The following is a 20129-nucleotide window of genomic DNA, read 5'->3' on the forward strand; positions in this document are numbered from 1 at the left end:
GTTGGAGACCAGCCTGGCCAACACGGTGAAACCCTGTCTCTACTAAAAATACAAAAATTAGCCGGGTGTCGTGTCGGGCGCCTGTACTCCCAGCTACTTGGGAGGCTGAGACAGGAAAATCGCTTGAACCTGGGAGGCAGAGGTTACAGAGACCCCAGATCATGCCACTGTGCTCCAGTATGGGCACCAGAGCAAGACTCTGCCTCAATAAATAAATAAATTAAATTAAATAAATAAAGCCTATCAGTGACCTTTGACTTAACTAGCCCCTTTTTCAACTGAGTTAACTAGTACATACATTTCTTATCCATTAAAGCCTGTATTCCTATCTTCACTGAAATCTAGAGGTATATAATAGGGTCAGTAGTGAAGAGTGAGGATTTTAGAATAGGAGCTAGATTTAAATTGTGGCTTTGTACTACTTTGTGTGACTTTATATACATTATGTAAAGTCTATTTTTCAGATTCATTCATAAGACAGTCTACCTCACAAGGTTTTTGTGAAGACTGAATAAATACGTGTACAGAGATTAGCAGAGTGTCTGGCACACAGAAAGCATCCAACGAGGTCAATGATTTTTATTTGATAGGCCTCAGTCTGCAGGAACATATACTGAAGCTTTAAGATTTGCTCAAGCCTCTTGCAAAATGGTCTATGGGGCATCTGGCAGTAGGGTCTTCATATACACTCCCAAACACTGAAGCCACCCAAACAAACTTTTGTACTTAGCTCTCTGAATTTGGAGTGACTTTTCTAAATTTTTGACCCATAAATTTCCTCTTGGTTTGCTTTGCTGCCCCCTTCTGGTGGAATGGCAGAAGAGTTAGATGACGTTCCAATCCCTCCTGTCACTCAAACTGCTAAAAGCTATCGATATTTTGAATCCTGTCAAAGAATCCAACTCGCAAAAATCTCTGGCCTTACATTCAAGTGAATTCAAATGAAAATAAAGTTTAAATGTAAAACTTCTACCCATGAATTTCAATTTATTTCTATTACATGGAAAGTGATACTGGTAGGTAAAATAATTATTAGTTATTAAAATGGACTACTCATTTTAGATTGAAAAGATCTAAGAATATTTTGTTATTCTGAATGGCCACAGAAAATTCCCTATAAACTGCATTCCACTTTTCTGAAACAGTGAAATGTATACATATAGAGTCTTAATTTTAAAAAACTTTTTTCCTAGGCTGGGCACAGTGGCTCATGGTTGTAATTCCAGCACTTTGGGAGGCCGAGGCGGGTGGATCACGAGGTCAGGAGTTTGAGACCAGCCTGGCCAACATAGTGAAATCCCGTCTCTACTAAAAATACAAAAATTAGTTGGGTGTGGTGGCATACACCTGTAGTCTCAACTACTCAGGAGGCTGAGGCAGGAGAATCGCTTGAATCCGGGAGGCAGAGGTTGCAGTGAGCCGAGATCACACCACTGCACTCCAGCCTGGGCCAACAGAGCAAGACTGCATCTCAAAAAACAAACAAACAAAAAACCAACCAACCAAACAAAAAAAAACCCTTTTTTTCCTAACATTAATATCAGCTAATCTCTGTATCTTCCAAACTGTAAGACCTATGTATTATCCTTGTATTTAAAAATTTTAGCATAGAAATTCCATGCAAAATGTTACTGTATACTTCCTTCAAATACAATGAGAAAGGTAAATACTTAGCCTAATACAGAAAATTATTGAAATTACTTAAACAATTTTCACATTGTTTTAGAAGATATTGTAAATATTCTAGGCCAGGCATGGTGGCTCATGCCTGTAATCCCAGCAATTTGGGAAGCCGAGGCAGGAGGATCGCTTCAGCCCAGTAGTTCAGTCTGGGCAACATGGTGAAACCCCATCTCTACTGAAAAATACAAAAATTAGCTGGGTGTGGTGGCATGTACCTGTGGTCCCAGCTACTCGGGAAGCTGAGGTGGGAGGACTGCTTGAGCCTGGAAGGTCAAGGCTGCAGTGAGCCATGACTGCACCACTGCACACACCAGCCTGGGTGACAGAGTGAAACTCTGTCTCGAAAAGAAAAAGAAAAAGAAATATTCTAGGTTTTATATAGACTAAGCTAAAATTTACAAGCAAATGTGCAGAAAATTTGTACATCTGAATTTTCATTAAACTGTTAATCCTACTGTAGAATTTTGTGACCAGAAAAACATTTCCTTGGTCCTTTTCAGAAAAACATATTTTAAGGAGAAATGTAAACTGTTTTCTTGTTTACTTCATATTGGCTGTTTGGGTATAAATCTGCAGAAGCTAAAAAATACGTTCTTTTTGAAGTATTGGCAAGAGTTCTAAAGTTACAAATACTATTACATTAAGTCATGATAACAGCGCTTATGCCACGTTATCTCTACAAAATGTAAAATGACTGGAATCTCTGGAATTCCCTTCCCCCACTAATTCAACAAAGCTGAGATTTGTACTTTAGAAAAGAGAGACCCATCTCCTGGAACTACCCAACCATTGCTGCTTTTACTGGTCAAATTATTTACGATCTAAATATTGGTCATTTGCATATTTTATAGGAATTATGCACCTTGGAGACAAGGGAACAGGTTGCAGCAAATCTGTTAAAAATACAGTTTATGTTCAAAACTAGATCTACTTTCCATGTTTAGCACAATATGCAAGGGCTGCTTATTGAGTGGAAATATGCCAAAATCTGGGTTAAAGCCTTTGCAGTTCTCTACTTGCCAGAATGAAAACATGAATTTCTGGCCTTTAAGGCTCTGTAACGAACAACCAGAATTGGAGAATAAAGTAGTAAAAAACTGAAACTAATTTTACATGTTATTATTTAGAAAGTTATTCATATAATCTGAATTTTTGATACCTAGAATAGCCATTAAAAGTAGGCAATTAGGAGATACCGCTGTAAAAGGCCAAAAGCAACAAGAACTTTACTAAAATCAGCATAAAAACGAGCTAATTTAGTCTTGTATTTAATATTAAACCAGAATGATTCCATAGATTGCAACAGAGTACCAAATATAGGCTGGTTGCGGTGGTTCATGCCTGTAATCCCAGCACTTTGGGAGGTTGAGGCCACCAGATGGCTTGAGTCCAGGAGTTTGAAACCAGCCTGGGCAATATAGTGGAACCCCATCTCTACAAAAAATACAAAAATTGGCTGGGCGTGCTAGTGCGTGCCTGTAGTCCCAGCTACCTGGGAGGCTGAGGTGGGAGGATCGCTTGACCCCGAGGGGTGGAGGTTGCAGAGAACTGAGATGGTGCTACTCCACTCCAGCCTGGGTAACAGAGTGGGACCCTGTCTCAAAAAAAGTACCAAATGTATATCAACAAAAATATAATCAAAAAACGTTTTAAGGCTAAATATAATGGAAATGTCATTCTTCAATGGAATCTCTCTCAAAAGCTTCAGATTGCATTAATTCATTTTATTACTCCCCTTTAAATTAAGCACAAAATTGTCTCTTTTTAGTTTAACTCTGAAAATTTTTTTCTTTCCCTTTCCTTTCCTTTCCTCCCTCCTTCCATCCCTTTCTACCTTCCCTCCTTTCTTCCTTTTTCTTTCCTTTCTGTCTCTCATTTCTTCCTTTCCCTTTCCTTTCCCCTTCCTTCCTTTCCTCCCTCCCTTCTTTCTTTTTCCTTCGCTTCTCTTTTCTTTCTTCTTTTCGATCTCACTCTGGCATCTAGGCTGGAGTGCAGTGGTGGGATCATAGCTGACTATAACCTTGAACTCCCAGGCTCAAGCAATCCTCCTGCTTTGGCCTCCCAAGTAGCTGGGACTACAGGTGAGCATCACAACTGCCTAATTTTCTTTCTTTTTTTTGAGATGGAGTCTTGCTCTGTCGCCCAGCCTGGAGTGCAGTGGCCTGATCTCAGCTCACTGCAACCTCTGCCTCCCAGATTCAAGCGATTCTCCTGCCTCAGCCTCCCAAGTAGCTTGGACCACAGGCGCATGCCACCACACCCTGCTAACTTTTTATATTTTTAATAGAGATGGGTTTTTACCGTGTTAGCCAGGATGATCTCAATCTCCTGACCTCGTGATCCATCTGCCTTGGCCTCCTAAAGTATTGGGATTACAGGCGTGAGCCACGGCACCCGGCCTTTTATTTTTTTTGAGATAGTCTCACTCTGTCACCTAGGCAGCAGTGCAGTGGTACAATCGGTTCACTGCAACCTCTGTCTCCCAGATTCAAGCGATTCTCCCCGCCTCAGCCTCCTGAGTAGCTGGGATTAGAGGTATGTATCACCTCGCCCAGTTAATTTTTGTATTTTTAGTAAAGACAAGATTTCACCATGCTGGCCAGGCTGGTCTTGAACTCCCGACCTCAAGTGATCTACCCGCCTAGGCCTCCCAAAGTGCTGGGATTACAGGTGTGAGCCAATGCACCTGGCCTATTTTCTTATTTTTGGTAGAGATGAAGTCTCTTAACTTCTGGGCTCAAGCAATCCTCCTGCCTTAGCATCCCAAAATGCTGGCATTAGAGGCCTGAGCCAAATTAGCCAAAAATGAGCCACATTAGCCAAAAAATGTAATATGTAATTTTCAGAAAACATGTATAGATGTTTACAGAGAGAAATCAAATATAAAGTTTGGAGACTATGGGTATATTCTCAGCAAATAACTCATGTTAGTAGGTGATTTTTTTTTTTTTTTTGAGACAGAGTTTTGCTCTGTCACCCAGGCTGGAATGCAGTGGCATGACCTAGGCTCACTGCAACCTCCGCCTTCTGGGTTCACGCCATTCTCCTGCCTCAGCCTCCCGAGTAGCTGGGACTACAGGTGCCCACCACCACACCTGGCTAATTTTTTGTATTTTTAGTAGAGACGGGGTTTCACCGTGTTAACCAGGATGGTCTGGATCTCCTGACCTCGTGATCCAGCTGCCTTGGCCTCCCAAAGTGCTGGGATTACAGGCTTAAGCCACCGCGCCTGGCCAGTACATGATGCTTTTAACCACTCTGCTTATGAAGGAGCGGGACAAGAGTGTAAACAACCTACATTAAGCTTTATTCCATGGGTATATTTATGTGTTTTAAATAGGTAAAGAGGTATTAAGTTTGAAAATAAGACTTATTAATAGGAGTCTATTAATAGACTTCTTTTGGGAATATAAATCGAAACCAGGTATGGACTAGCTACCTCAACATGTACTATGGTCTTGGATTTACGTCGATTCAGTAGACATGTATTTGTTTGTTTGTCTGTCTGCCAGGCTGGAGTGCAGTGGTGCAATCTTGGCTCACTGTAACCTCCGACTCCTGGTTCAAGCAATTCTTGTGCCTCAGCCTCCAGAGTAGCTGGGATTACAGCCATGTGCCATCACACCCAGCTAATTTTTGGATTTTTAGTAGACGTGGGGTTTCACCATGTTGGCCAGGATGGTTTTGATCTCCTGACCTCATGATCTGCCCGCCTCGGCCTCCCAAAGTGTTGGGATTACAGGCATGAGCCATCACGAGTAGCCAATACTTTTTCTTTTACAGATGGAGTTTTACTTTGGGAAGTCGGGGCAGGAGGATCACCTGCATCCAGGAGACCAGCCTGGGTGACATAGCAAGACCCCATCTCTATAAAAAATCAAAAATTAGTCATGCACGGCGGCATGCACCTGTAGTCCTAGCTACTCAAGAGTCTGAGGTGGGAGGATTGCTTGAGCTTGGGAGGTTAAGGAGGCAGTGAGCTGTGATTGTGCCACTGTACTCTAGCCTGGGTGAAAGAGTAACACCATGTCTCACAGAAAAAAAAAAAAAAAAAAAGGCAGGGCACGGTGGCTCATGCCTGTAATCCCAGTACTTTGGGAAGCCGAGGGGGATGGATCACAAGGTCAGGAGTTCAAGACCAGTCTGGCCAAGATGGTGAAACCCCGTCTCTACTAAAAATACAAAAAAATTAGCCAGGCATGATGGCAGACGCCTGTAATCCCAGCGACTTGGGAGGCTGAGGCAGCGAATTGCTTGAACCCAGGAGGCAGAGGTTGCAGTGAGCTGAGATTGTGCCACTGCACTCCAGCCTGGGTGACAGAGCGAGATTCCATCTTAAAAAAAAAAAGGGGGGATAGAGTCTCATTTTGCGCAGGCTAGAGTGCAGGGATGTGATCATAGCTCACTGCAACCTTTAACTCCTGTCCTCAAGTGATCCTGCCTCAGCCTCCCGAAGCGTTGGGGTTACAGGTATGAGCCATCACACCTGGGATCAGGACCATATTTAATAAAATACTTATATTCAGGCTACACCTGTAATCCCAGCACTTTGGGAAGCCGAGGTGGGCAGATCGCTTGAGGCCAGGAGTTCAAGACAAGCCTGGCCAACATGGCAAAATCCCGTCTCTACTAAAAAATTACAAAAAGTAGCCAGGTGTGGTATGCATACCTGTAATTCCAGCTACTCGGGAGGCTGAGACACAAGAATCGCTTAAATCTGGGAGCCAAAGGTTGCAGTGAGGCAAGATTGTGCCATGGCACTCCAGCCTGGGTGACAGAGTGAAACTCTGTCTCAAAAAAACAAATACAAAACAAAACAGAACAAAAAAAATGCCGGGCGCAGTGGCTGATGCCTGTAATCCCAACACTTTGGGAGAGCGAGGTGGGCGGATCACCTGAGATGGGAGTTCCAGACCAGCCTGGCCAACATGGCGAAACCCAGTGTCTATTAAAAAAAAAAAAAAAAATTAGCCAGGCGTGGTGGCGCGTGCCTGTGTAGTCCCAGCTACTCAGCAGGCTGAGGCAGGAGAATCGCTTGAACCCGGCAGGTGGAGGTTGCAGTGAGCTGAGATTGCACCACTGTACTCCAGCCTGGGTGACGGAGTGAGACTCTGTCTCAAAATAATAATAATAAAAAATGGCTGGGCACAGTGGCTCACGCCTGTAATCCCAGCACTCTGGGAGGCAGAGGTGGGCGAATCACGAGGTCAGGCGATGGAGACCATCCTGGCCAACATGGTGAAACCCCGTCTCTACTGAAGGAAGAAGAAAGAAAATTAGCCAGGAGTGGTGGTGGTTAAACTAGCAGTACGTACTAAAGCTGAAATAAACATGCAAACTCTGTGATCTCAAAATTCCACTCCTTAATATATATCCAACAGATAAATGTACCTGTGTTTGCCAAAAGATACATGCATGGCTGACATGGTGGCTCTGATCTGGAATCCTAGCACTTTGGGAGGCCGAGGCTGGAGAATCATTTAGGCCAGGAGTTTAAGACCAATCTGGGCAACACAGTGAGAATTTTTTTTTTTTTTTTGAGATGGAGTATTGCTCTGTCGCCCAGGCTGGAGTGCAGTGGCGCGATCTCAGTTCACTGCAAGCTCCGCCTCCCAGGTTCAAGCGATTCTCCGGCCTCAGCCTCCCAAGTAGCCAGGACTACAGGTGCCCGCCACCAAGTCCGGCTAATTTTTTGGTATTTTTAGTAGAGACGGAGTTTCACCGTTTTAGCCACGATGGTCTCGGATCTCCTGACCTCAGATCCACCCGCCTTGGCCTCCCAAAGTGATGGGATTACAGGCGTGAGTCACCGCGCCCGGCCCATAGTAAGGCTTTTATTTTCTACAGAAAATAAACAAAATTAACCAGGCGAAGTGGTGTGTGCTTGTAGTCCCGGCTACTTGGGAGGCTGACGTGGGAGGATCATTTGAGTCTGGGTGGTCAAGGCTGCAGTAAGCTCACACCACTAAACTGCAGCCTGTGTGACAGAATGAGATCCTGTCTCAAAAAACAAAGAACAAATAACTGCTACACATATGAAAATGAACAAATTTCATAAGCTTAAGGAGGTGGCTTCTCAGTTGCAGATACTATTCTACTGCTTGACCTAGGCAGTGGCCACACTCACATAGGTGAAATTCTTTACGAATATTAATAGGATTTTTTTTTTTGAGATGGAGTTTCATTCTTGTTGCCTACGCTGGAGTGCAATGGCACGATCTCGGCTCACTGCAACCTCCGCCTCCCAGGTTCAAGCAATTCTCCTGCCTCAGCCTCCCAAGTAGCTGGGATTACAGGCATGCAACGCCCAGCTAATTTTGTATTTTTAGTAGAGACGGGGTTTCTCCATGTTGAGGCTGGTCTCGAACTCCTGACCTCAGGTGATCTGCCCACCTTGGCCTCCCAAAGTGCTGGGATTACAGGCATGAGCCACTGCACCTGGCAATTAATATGATTTTTGCTTACTTCTGAATACATGTATACTTCAGTGAGGGTATTCCAAGAAACCCCATCCCAACCACAAAAATCCTTATGATTTTAGTACTCTACAAAAACTCATCAAGTGTGTGAAGGAGCTAAAATTTTTTTCAGTTATGCTTTTATTTCAGTTTACATTGTATTAGGAAAAGATCTATTACAGTAGTGCCTGTGTCTTGAGAATGTCAAGCATCCACTGTATTACCACTTCCTTATTATCAAAGCATACAGAAAATTTTCAAATTCTAACAGATTGGCCAGGCGTGGTGGCTCACACCTGTAATCCCAGCACTTTCAGAGGCTGAGGCGGGTACACCTGCGGTCAGGAGTTCAAAACCAGCCTGGCCAACATGGCAAAACACCGTCTCTACTAAAAATACAAAAACAATTAGCTGGGCTTGGTGGTGGGCACCTGGAAGCCCAGCTACTAAGGAGGCTGAGGCAGGAGAATTGCTTGAACCCAGGAGGCAGAGGTTGTAGTGAGCCAAGAGCGCACCATTGTACTCCAGCGTGGGCAACAAGAGCAAAGTTCCGTCTCAAAAACAAAAACAAAAACAAAAATCTACGGGATACATGAAGATGAGTTAGCTTTAAAACAAATTTAACATGAAATTGTAGTATTACTTTCTCCTCCACAATAATCCCCCTTCTACTCATATAAGGTTTTCCATTACTTTAGTTTCATAATTTCTTCATTCTTTTATATGCAGAGGGAAAATACAGACATCCAACAACTCCAATCTACAGTTGTCAAAATTCAGACTTAGTACTGAGGAATGGAATCTGTGTTCTAGTCATGGGGTAAGAAACCAGTTCTCATTCCCAACATTCCCTTGGTTTGCTTTTCTTTTTCTTTTTCTTTTTTTTTTTTTGAGATGTAGTCTTGCTCTGTTGCCCAGAGTGCCGTGGTGCAATCTCGGCTCACTGCAACCTCCATCTCCTAGGTTCAAGCAATTCTCCTGCCTCAGCCTCTTTAGTAGCTGAGATTCCAGGTATGTGCCACCACACCCAGCTACTTTTTTTGTAATTTTAGTAGAGATGGGGTTTCACCATGTTGGCCAAGCTGGTCTTGAACTCCTGACCTCAAGTGATCTGCCCCGCCTTGGCCTCCCAAAGAGATGGAATAACAGGCGTGAGCCACCCCATCTGGCCCCCTCTGTTGGGCTTTCTACTAGGACTTTGGTAGGCTAGTAATGATAAGGATGAGGAATGCCTAGGGGCAGTAAGTATTTAGAAATGGCACAGCCATGTTTTTTGCAGAAGGTACTTGCTATTCCCTAATTAAGAGATTAGGCCTGCATGGTGACTCATGCCTGTAATCCCAGCACTTTGGGAGGCCAAGCTGGGCGGATCATCTGAGTTCAGGAGTTTGAGACCACCCTGGCCAACACAGTGAAACCATCTCTACTGAAAATACAAAAATTAGCTGGGTGTGGTAGCGGGTGCCTGTAATCCCAGCTACTTGGGAGGCTGAGTCAGGAGAATCACTTGAACCCGGGAAGTGGAGGTTGCAGTGAGCCGAGATGGTACCACTGTACTCCAGCCTGGGTGACAGAGTGATACTCTGTCTAAAAAAAGAAAAAAAAAAAAAGAGATTAAGCCCCATTCACATTCATTTCATACCAAGACTGAGCCAGCAAGAAGGCTGATAGTTAAGTCCAATTTCCTAGGAATGAGAAATGAAAAGCCAAGGTAACAAGTAGGCACTGTAAAATTGTTTGTTTTTTTAATGGCAGGTCAAATATCCTGAAACATACATGTATTTTGATAGTCTTCTAATCCCAGTTGAGTTCAAATATTAAAGAAACACACACAAGCTAAGAGAATTCAATATTGTTCCAAGGCACTTACTGAATCTCTGACTAGATGAAAACAAGAACAATTAGGATGAACAATTAGACCGTATATAATATAAAAATAACTTTGCTTACAATTTACAAAATGTATTATTATTACAATCTTTGATCTCTGATAACCTGCAAAGCTGGCTGCATGAATCCAGCAAGTTTAAAATTCAGAAACTATTTTCTAAAACTCCAGGGCAAATAATTTACAAATAAAGTACACAAAGATTTAGACCATGCAGAAATTTCTTACATCTTCTGTTAATAATATTTCGATTGCAACTTTATCAAATTATATACCTACTTGCCCTGTACATATACAAAATAATGCATACATGATAAAACAGAAAAAGAGTAGTCCTTAAACTCAATATATCATAAAAGTATTACTATATTAACATGTCTACAAGCAGCGTGTAACAGGGTTAAGAGATATTAAGGCAATAATACTTGTGAAGTTTCAAAATAAACCGTATGTAATACTTTTTCCTAAGTGTAGTATAAGGCAGGTAGATGGTCCCAGCAAAAAATATTAAGGTAACAATCTACACTGCTATTAGTCCCACATATTAAAGATGGAATACTATAAATCTGGCTTTCAGTGGCACCTGAATTTTCCAGTATAACTTAAAAGTGTCTTTTAGCTCCCTGAATCATGTCCATTCTGAAGGTGGATCTCTTGGTCCTTTGGGTTTTCCACATCGATTACCAAAACCTACAGTGAAAACACCATAATAACTAGTCAGTGTTCAGAAATACTTTTAAACTACTAAAAACCATGTCCACAGACATTCTCATTTTCTGGAACAAAGAAATTTCCACAAGGGAATTTAGAATTTAAGCCAAACAAAACTCTGTAAATGCAAAACAACTGTAAATTTATCTGGGGTGACTGAAAATGATTGCTTCTTTTAAAAATCTTATGCTGAAAATAAAACCAATTTTATCACAATGTAAGGAAAACATCCAAGATAATTTAGTCTGTCCAACACAAAAGATTTTTTTAATATACTGCAGTTTTCTATTTTAGTTTTTAATCTCAATGTCAAATAGAATTAAGTGTTTCATTTATTTCATGACTAGTCCAAGCAACTTTGGAAAATCATATATTTTATTCTTGGCAAGTGTCACTTCACAATGGCAAATGAGCTTTTCTCATTCTTGCCAGTGTTACTTACTTACTAAAAATTATTTATTAAACAAATTACCAATATCTGTGGCTTCTGTTGGACTTTCTGATGTTTGTTCTCTCTTGTCACTGAAAGTAGGTGGACATTCTATACACATCTCATAGTGAATACCTCCCGCTGGATGATCTAAATAGCAACACAAAACCTTTGTTAATCACCATGCTTTGCAGCATCATATATATACAACTCTTTAATTTTTTAAATGTTGGCAAGCATGAAAAGAGAAAATTTTCTCTCCTGGGCACCATAATTTTACAGGTCAAGATCAATATAAATACAAGTGTAGTGAGCACAGAAAATCATGTCAGGTATTATTGTAGTCACACAGAAATCTGCAGTGAGTACTTCTGCAACATGAGGATTCTCATTATTCTTATTTCACAAATCTAGGTCTTGACATACTACATTCCCTTAAGGTAGCTATACTATATGCCTATGTTCTAAGGGAATAATTGCAACTGAAATGCCTTTGTATAGAAATCAACAAGGTCAGTCCAGGAGCGGTGACTCACACCTGTAATCCCAGCACTTTGGGAGGTCGAGGCGGGTGGATCACGAGGTCAGGAGATTGAGACCATCCTGACTAACACGGTGAAACCCCATCCCTACTAAAAAAATACAAAAAAATTAGCTGAGTGTGGTGGTGGGCGACTGTAGTCCCAGCTACTCGGGAGGTTGAGGCAGGAGAATGGCGTGAACCCGGGAGGCAGAGCTTGCAGTGAGCCAAGATCGCGCCACTGCATTCCAGCCGAGGCGACAGAGCGAGACTCCATCTCAAGAAAAGAAAAAAAAAGAAATCAACAAAGTAAAGGTTAATTAATGAAATATTTCCACCCTGAAATAACAACACAACTTTTTTTTTAGACAGAGTTTCCCTCTTGTTGCCCAGGTTGGAGTGCAATGGCGCAATCTCAGCTCATTGCAACCTCCACCTCCTGGGTTCAAGGGATTCTCCTGCCTCAGTCTCCCTAGGAGCTGAGATTATAGGCGGATGCCATGATGCCCAGCTACTTTTTTATTTTTAGTAGAGATGGGGTATAACCATGTTGCTCAAGGCTGGTTTCAAACTCCTGACCTCAGGTGATTGCCCGCCTTGGCCTCCCAAAGTGCTGGGATTATAGGTGTGAGCCACCACGCCAGATCTAATAACTACTTTGAAAGTTTTATGTTGTTTAGATTGTAGTTTACTCTTTAATTACCAATGTTCAACATTAGTAACAAAAGAAATTAACTACTATAATTCATTCCTTCTTTCACAATCTTGAACATACCCCATACCTCCATGAGGAACCTTTCTGGAAACTTGGAATACAAGTAAAATAACAGACAATCCCCATCCTCAAGATGCTTACAGTCTGGAAAGGAGCCCACAGACCTTTTTTTTTTTTTTTTTTTTTTTTGAGATGGAGTTTTGCTCTTGTCACCCAGGCTAGAGTGCAATGGCACGACCTCGGCTCAGTGCAACCTCCACCTCCTGGTTCAAGTGATTTTCCTGCCTCAGCCTCCCGAGCAGCTGGGATTACAGGTGCTCGCCACATTTTTGTATTTTTAGTAGAGATGCGGTTTTGTCATGTTGGCTAGGCTGGTCTCGAACTCCTGATCTTGTGACTGCCTGCCTCGGCCTCCCAAAGTGTTGGGATTACAGGCATGAGCCACCACACCAGGCCCCACAAACTTCTTAAAGAAAATAAAGCTAGAGAACAATAAACTAGAAGATAAGTAGTTTAGGTCTTGCAAGTCACGTAAGATCACTGTCACATATTCTTCTTTGGTTTTGTTAGTTTCATTGTTCTTCTTTTTAAACAACTCTTTAAAAACATAAAAGCCATTTGTTTAGCTCAAGGGCATAATAAACATTAGGGCTATAGGCCGTGCAATGCCAAACCCTGGTCTAGTAGGAGACACAGAGAGATATATTAATTATTATAGCAGTGTGATAAGCTTTTAAATAAAATTATGCATAACGTGCAATGGAGACAAAGAGGAGAGGCATTTATATGAGACTAGTGGTGGTGAGATATTCAGAGCAATGTTCCAGGAGGAAATGATGATCCTAGACTAAACAGCCTCCATTTTCTCTGTGAAGTAAAGGTCACGTAAGAGTTAGACGGATTCCAGTCCAGGCTGGCCTGGCTCTAAAGCTTCCACTATTTTCTTTTTGAGGTGGAGTTTCACTCTGCCACTTAGGCTGGAGTGCAGTGGTACAATCTTGGCTTACTGTAGCCTCCGTCTCCCAGGTTCAAGCGATTCTCCTGCCTCAGCCTCCGGAGCAGCTGGGATTACAGGTGCACACCACCATGCCCGGCTAATTTTTGTATTTTTAGTAGAAATAGGGTTTCACTCATGTTGGCCGGGCTGGTCTCGAACTCCTAATCTCAAGTGATCCACCTGCCCTGGCCTCCCCAAAGTGCCAGGATTACAGGTGTGAGCCACTGTGTTCAGCCCTGCTATTTTCTTTATAAAAAGGTATAGAAAGTAATATCATTTATAAGATGGAACAGACCCATTAGGCCAAGATCCAGAATATAATCTTGAGAGAAGAGCTGAAGCGAAATGGAGGGTAGGGGCAAAGGCAACAGGTGAACTGAAGACATTATACAGGCTAGGATGTTTGATGAGTTACTTACATGGTCACTGACTTTAATAATAACTTTATCTATTTTAGTACGATATGACAGTAATAGGAATATGGTAGAAAAAAATTCAAACTAGGCATTGCAACACTGGTTTGAGCTATATAATTTTATTGGTCTTCGCAAATAAACGAAAAAGTACTAAAAGGAAGATTTCTAAAACAATAGGTTTCTACAAAGCCAATTCCATCATGTGGGTAGATTTGGGGCATTTATGTAAGCTGGGATTTAACTTCTAGGTGTTTTTAAAAACAGAAAATAAAAAACAGAAAAGTATTTTTAAAAATCTCTTTCCCATTAGCCTGTAACTATTGATAGTAAATGCACCCATGATTTTCCAGATCAATACTACTATCTGGTGGTAATAATTAATTTGGAAGAATTATAGTACAATATTAAGCTTCTAGAAGAGTTGTCCTAGACATTTTCACATACAGAAATAACTAAATAGCATGAACAATGAAGCACGATATTTTGTAGAAATTAATCTATAAAATCTATAGTAAAAAGGAAAAAAAAAAAAAAAATCTAACGACTTACCACATTTCTCATTTTCAGAGGTTATCAAGCCCTAGGAGGAAGACATTTAATATCTATTACGATACATTCATTTTATATACAAATAATAGAAAGCTGGGTCTGTTATGGATATATATCCCAAGAAATCAAGGCCTATCATTTTCAGCATCAGAGGAAAAGCAAACAATTGTGCTTTTAATTAGGCTTAAAATTTTTAAATGTTACACTGTTTCTACTTGGAGTAAATGTTTCTGGATGAGCACTGAAAAGCATGGGCTATTGCATGAAGGAACACACAGCTGTGTTTTGCCAGTCACTATTACTGATTATATCATTATTGTATTTTATGTGTCAATTAAAATACATCATGTTTTAGAATCAAATATAAGATGTAGCTCAATTCCAGAGATATTCAAGTATGGGAGAAAATATAAAAAAGTATTAATGTTAATAAAAAATGCTATCTCCTATGGACAAATTTGTTGTTGTTGAGACAGGGTTTCACTCTGTCACTCAGGCTGCAGTGCAGTGGAGCGATCATGGCTCACTGCAGTCTTGACCTCTGGGGCCCAAGCAATCCTCCCATCTCAGCCTCCCAAAACGCTGGGACCACAGACACGTGCCACCACACCTGGCTAATTTTTAAAATTTTTGTAGAGATAAAGTCTCCAAATGTTGCCCAGGATGGTCTTGAACTCCTGGGCTCAAGTGATCCTTCTGCTTGGCCTCCCAAGGTGCTGTGATTACAGGAGTGAGCCATCATGGCACGCCCTCAAAATATTTAATTGCCAAAACATTTCTCGAATGTCAAAGAAATGCCAGGTAGCCAGAAAAAAACAAAAGAAGTGACTATGTGCCTAGTGTTATAATGGAAAGCATCTAGAAATGTAAGAAATAATTAGAACCCTGAAAATAGTAACTCCTATTTCATTCATACCTTCAAAATTACTTGAAACATGACATAATTTACTTATTTCAAAAACAGCTTGAGAAAATAACACTTTAAAGTGATAGTTGTATGTAGATCAGGTTACCCTTTTAAAAAATTTCAGATCCTACCTTTTATATGTGCTTTTCATCTGAAATCTTAGCATAAGAAATGCTGATTAAAAATTACAAACTATATTTAACGATCTTAAGACGACAGCTATTCAACAAGTGCAAGATTAGTTAACAAAAGAGTAAAAATGTTAAGCTATAACCATTCCAATTCCAAAAGGACTCACTTCAGACTTTTTTTGTTCAGATCGTTCCTGACTTTGAAGTTCACTCCATTCCGATCTTATAGGTGTATCTGAGAAAAATGAAATCTTATCGTTATTAACACCTTGAATTTTTGATATTTCTTTGCATTAAAGTAAAACAAAAAACAGATCCTAAAGATTTTAGAAACTATCACTTCCACAAAAATCTTGTAGTTTCTGGGTAAGCATATTTCTGAAGTTTCTAAAAAAAAAAAAAGTTGTAGTTTCTATTAATTCGAGAACATTCTTTTATGTTTCCTTCCTTCAAAACCTAAGTAAATGAATTCAGTCATCAGAGTTTATTATAGTCTGTAGATAATGTGACAAGTGAAGTATACTGCTTAATCTATAGATAATGTGACAGACTTAGACAAGTGAAGTATACCGCTTCATTGTTTTCAACATTCTTTTTAGTTGTTGTTGAGACAGGGTCTCACTCTGTTGACCAGGTGCGATCTCGGCTCAGTGCAGCCTCAACCTCCCAGGCAATCTTCCCATCTCAGCCTCTTGAGTAGCTGGGACTATAGGTGCATATCACCTTGCCTGGCTAATTTTTGATTTTATACAGACAGGGTTTTGCCATGTTGCCCAGGCTGGTCTCAAACTCCTAGGGCAACATGGAACAGAGATCCACCTGCTTTGACTTCCTACAGTGCTGGGATCACAGGCATAAGCCACTGTGCCCAGTTCTTCAACATTTATCTTAAAATCAGTCAAAATTCACTTTGGGAGGCCGAGGCAGGCAGATCACTTGAGGTCAGGAGATCGAGACCAGCCTGGCCAACATGGTGAGACCCTATCTCTACTAAAAAATAAAAAAAACCTTAGTTGGGAGTGATGGTACATGCCTCTAATCACAGCCGCTCAGGAGTCTGAGGCAGGAGAACAGCCTGAGCCCAGATCGTGCCATTGCACTCCAGCCTCAGTGACAGAGTGGAACTCCATCTCAAAATAAAACAAAACGAGGCCAGGCATGGTGGCTCACGCTTGTAATCCCAGCACTTTGGGAGGCTGAAACAGGCGGATCACGAGGTCAGGAGATTGAGGCCATCCTGGCTAACACAGTGAAACCCTGTCTCTACTAAAAAAAATACAAAAAAATTAGCCGGGTGTGGTGGCGGGCACCTGTAGTCCCAGCTACTCAGGAGGCTGAGGCAGGAGAATGGCGCAAACCTGGGAGGCGGAGCTTGCAGTGAGCCGAGACTGCGCCACTGCACTCCAGCCTGGACGACAGAGACTCTGTCTAAAAAATAAAAAATAAATAAATAAAACGAAATGAAACAAAACAAAAATCAGTCAAAATTAATATATTGGTAAAATGTACTTAGACTAGTGAGCACCTCCACTGAGCATGAGACACTGTTAAATATAATCAAGCTGTTTCTGCACTCTTTTTTAGAGGATTAATAGGGAGAAGTACATTATCAATGTTTTAAGGTATCATCACTTTCTCCCAGTTCTGATACTCCAGTGGTCTTTTTTTTTTTCCTTCCCCTGACGGGGTCTCACTCTGTTACCCAACTGGAGTACAGTGGCACGATCATGGCTTACTGCAGCCTCCAATTCCAGGGATCAAGTAATCCTTCTTCAGTCTCCTGAGTAGCGAGGACCACAGGCACATGTCACCACGCCTGGCTAATCTTTTATTTATTTATTTTTTGAGACGGAGTCTTTTGCTCTTATTGCCCAGGCTGGAATGCAATGGCATGGTCTCAGCTCACTGGTCTCAGCTCACTGCAACCTCTGCCTCCTGGGTTCAAGCAGTTCTCCTGCCTCAGCCTCCCAAGCAGCTGGAATTACAGGTGCCCACCACCACAACTGGATACTTTTTTCATTTTTAGTAGAGAGGAGGTATCACTATGCTGCCCAGGCTGGTCTCAAACTCTTAGGCTCAAGCAATCCTCACACCTTGAACTCCCAAAGTGCTGCGATTACAGGTGTGAGCCAATGTGCCCAGTCTTCTCCAGGGGTCTTAAGTGTCTTTCAGTTAACACCAATCCAGTGATGCCCACCCAACAGAAATGTTTACTGACCTAAACCTAAGGAAAGCAATTAATGTCTTCATAAATGCGTGCTACTTTTTTTTTTTTGAGACAGAGTCTTGCTGTTGCCCAGGCTGGGTGCAATGCCATGATCTTGGCTCACTGCAACCTCTGCCTCTGGGGTTCAAGCGATTCTCCTGCCTCAGCCTCCCGACTACCTAGAACTACAAGTGCGTGCCACCATACACAGCTAATTTTATGTATTTCTAGTAGAGACAGAGTTTCACTGTGTTAGCCAGGATGGTCTTGATTTCCTGACCTCGTGATCCGCCCACCTCAGTCTCCCAAAGTGGCAGGATTATAGGCATGAGCCAATAAGTGTTACTTTTAATGAATGAAAATATACCAGACTGCAAATACACTTACAATTGCATTTGTTTATTTTTTTGAGATGGAGTTTCACTTTTGTTGCCCAGGCTGGAGTGCAATGGCACGATCTCAGTTCACTGTAATATCTGCCTCCCAGGTTCAAGTGATACTCCTGCCTCAGCCTCCCAAGTACCTGGGATTACAGGCATGTGCCACCACACCTGGCTAATTTTGTATTTTTAGTAGAGACGGGGTTTTTCCATGTTAGTCAGGCTCGTCTCGAACTCCTGATCTCAGGTGATCGTGCATCTCAGCCTCCCAAAGTGCTGAGATTACAGGTATGTGTCACTGCATCTGGCTTTATAATTGTATTTATTTACTTATTTAATTTTTGAGACGGAGTCTTGCTTTCCGCCCAGGCTGGAATACAATGGCGCAATCTTGGCTCACTGCAATCTCTGTCTACTGGGTTCAAGTCATTCTCTCCAGCCTCAGTCTCTCAAGTAGCTGAGATTAGAGGCGTCGGCCACCATGTCCAGCTAATTTTTATAGTTTTAGTAGAGATGGGTTTCACCATGTTGGCTAGGCTGGTCTCGAACTCCTGACTTCAGGTGATCCACCCACCTAGGCCTCCCAAAGTGCCAGGATTACAGGCTTGAACCACCGCGCCCAGCCTATAATTATAGTTAAGTGAATTCTGATATCTAACATAAATGCAGTAATTTCTATCAATCTTAACAAGTAAAAAAATCATTTAAAAGAATTTCTCAAAGAATTAAAAGCATGTCAATATCAATTTACTTGTTTTTGAACTTAATTATGCAGCACAATAGCTCATAGATTAAAATCAGGCATGTTTTTCAGAGCTTATTAGTAGAATATGAAGTAAATGTAAAAGCAAAAGAGACACTCACTATGTTCACTTGCTAACACAAAAGATTCAGGAGTTCTTTCAGGTAGGGGAGGAGGTGAATCTTCACTTACATCAACATCTAAATTAAACACATAAAAATTTAGGCAAATTATTAAAAATTAACATGTCAGCTAAACAAAATCAGAGAGCTTTCTTGACATTCTAAAATTTCCTGTCACAAGTATCTAGATCAGTTTTTAAAAATGCAAAAAAAAAAAAAAATGCAAGAAACCATTTCCACTCAACTCATTATCAGGAAGAATTATGATGCTTACTGAGCAAAGATACTGCATACAGAAAATGACTCTCTCCCATGACTTTCCTGCCACTCTACAGACATCATTCAGTTCTCCAAGCCTGAAGGGAATCTTCAGTAGAGAAGTCAGCTGGCAAGTGACTTCTCTACTGATCTTACTGATGCTTTGTGTCCAAAAAGGAAAGCTTTGGTCATTTGCGTTATGAAACGCCTAAGCCAGTGTTTACCAAACAGGATTCAACGGCTTAACACCTTTCATGATTTTTTCCATATTATGTAACATGTGTCCTATTCACTTTTAAAGTCAGACTCATTTTAAACTTAACTGTGTACCTCAGTCATGTTTTAAACAGCAATAGCTGAAATAACATTGGAAATAGTAGTTATTTTTCCAAAACAGGTAAAGATATAGCTATTAAAGTTTTATAAAAAATCTTCATTTATTTATTGCTGAAGATTTTGTGTACAGAGGCACATTGAGAATGCTGACTGAAGCTATATACAGGTTTTTCACTAGTAGAAACAAAATTAGCTCTTGGGAAAAATAGTGCATTAAGTAAGCCTCATCGGTTGGCTTTACTATGGCTTAAGGTAAATGAGTGCATTTGATCTTTGAGTTTTCACTGGAAGCACAGAAAGAAAATATGAGGATACAATTCTGTGTGTGAACTCTCAGGTTGGGGAGGGTGGGATAAAGAAAAAGAAATGTGATGGTCCTATTTTGTCTTGAGCCTTGCCCATCATTCTTAAATGAACACAGTTTTGCCATGATACTCTACTATTTTACCACACCTCATGGGCTATGCATAAGTCTTTTCAATTTTCAACACACATGAGGTGAGTATGATTGCTTTTGCCCCTCCTACATTTATTTAGCTGGAGACACAAGAAAATACAGCCTCTGGGTCCTGCTGAAAGAAGAGTTCCAGTCCAATACTTGATACATCTACAAAGAGTACCAGAACTCTCTCTTGCCACTAAAGAACTATCTACCTTATCCAGTAGTGGTAGTTTGAGTT

General features: G+C 41.2%; 1 protein-coding gene across 2 annotated transcripts in view; it reads right to left on the minus strand.

Annotated features, from left to right (window-relative positions):
• Positions 1 to 9863: 9863 nt before the first annotated feature.
• PTPN12 (protein tyrosine phosphatase non-receptor type 12) overlaps positions 9864 to 20129 on the minus strand; it is a 105559-nt gene continuing 95293 nt past the window's right edge. Inside the window, exons 14-18 of one of the 2 annotated variants that reach the window (XM_023192519.3) lie at positions 18856 to 18933; positions 15573 to 15640; positions 14368 to 14398; positions 11213 to 11320; positions 9864 to 10719 (exon numbers count right to left, since the gene is read on the minus strand). In XM_023192519.3, the coding sequence (XP_023048287.2) occupies positions 10658 to 10719; positions 11213 to 11320; positions 14368 to 14398; positions 15573 to 15640; positions 18856 to 18933 (347 nt within the window). In that variant the 3' untranslated portion in view covers positions 9864 to 10657. The remainder of the gene's footprint in view (positions 10720 to 11212; positions 11321 to 14367; positions 14399 to 15572; positions 15641 to 18855; positions 18934 to 20129) is intronic. The other variant, XM_023192520.2, reaches the window with a different exon arrangement.

The sequence above is a fragment of the Piliocolobus tephrosceles genome, chromosome 8 (genome assembly GCF_002776525.5).
Source record: "Piliocolobus tephrosceles isolate RC106 chromosome 8, ASM277652v3, whole genome shotgun sequence".
Lineage (NCBI taxonomy): Eukaryota > Metazoa > Chordata > Mammalia > Primates > Cercopithecidae > Piliocolobus > Piliocolobus tephrosceles.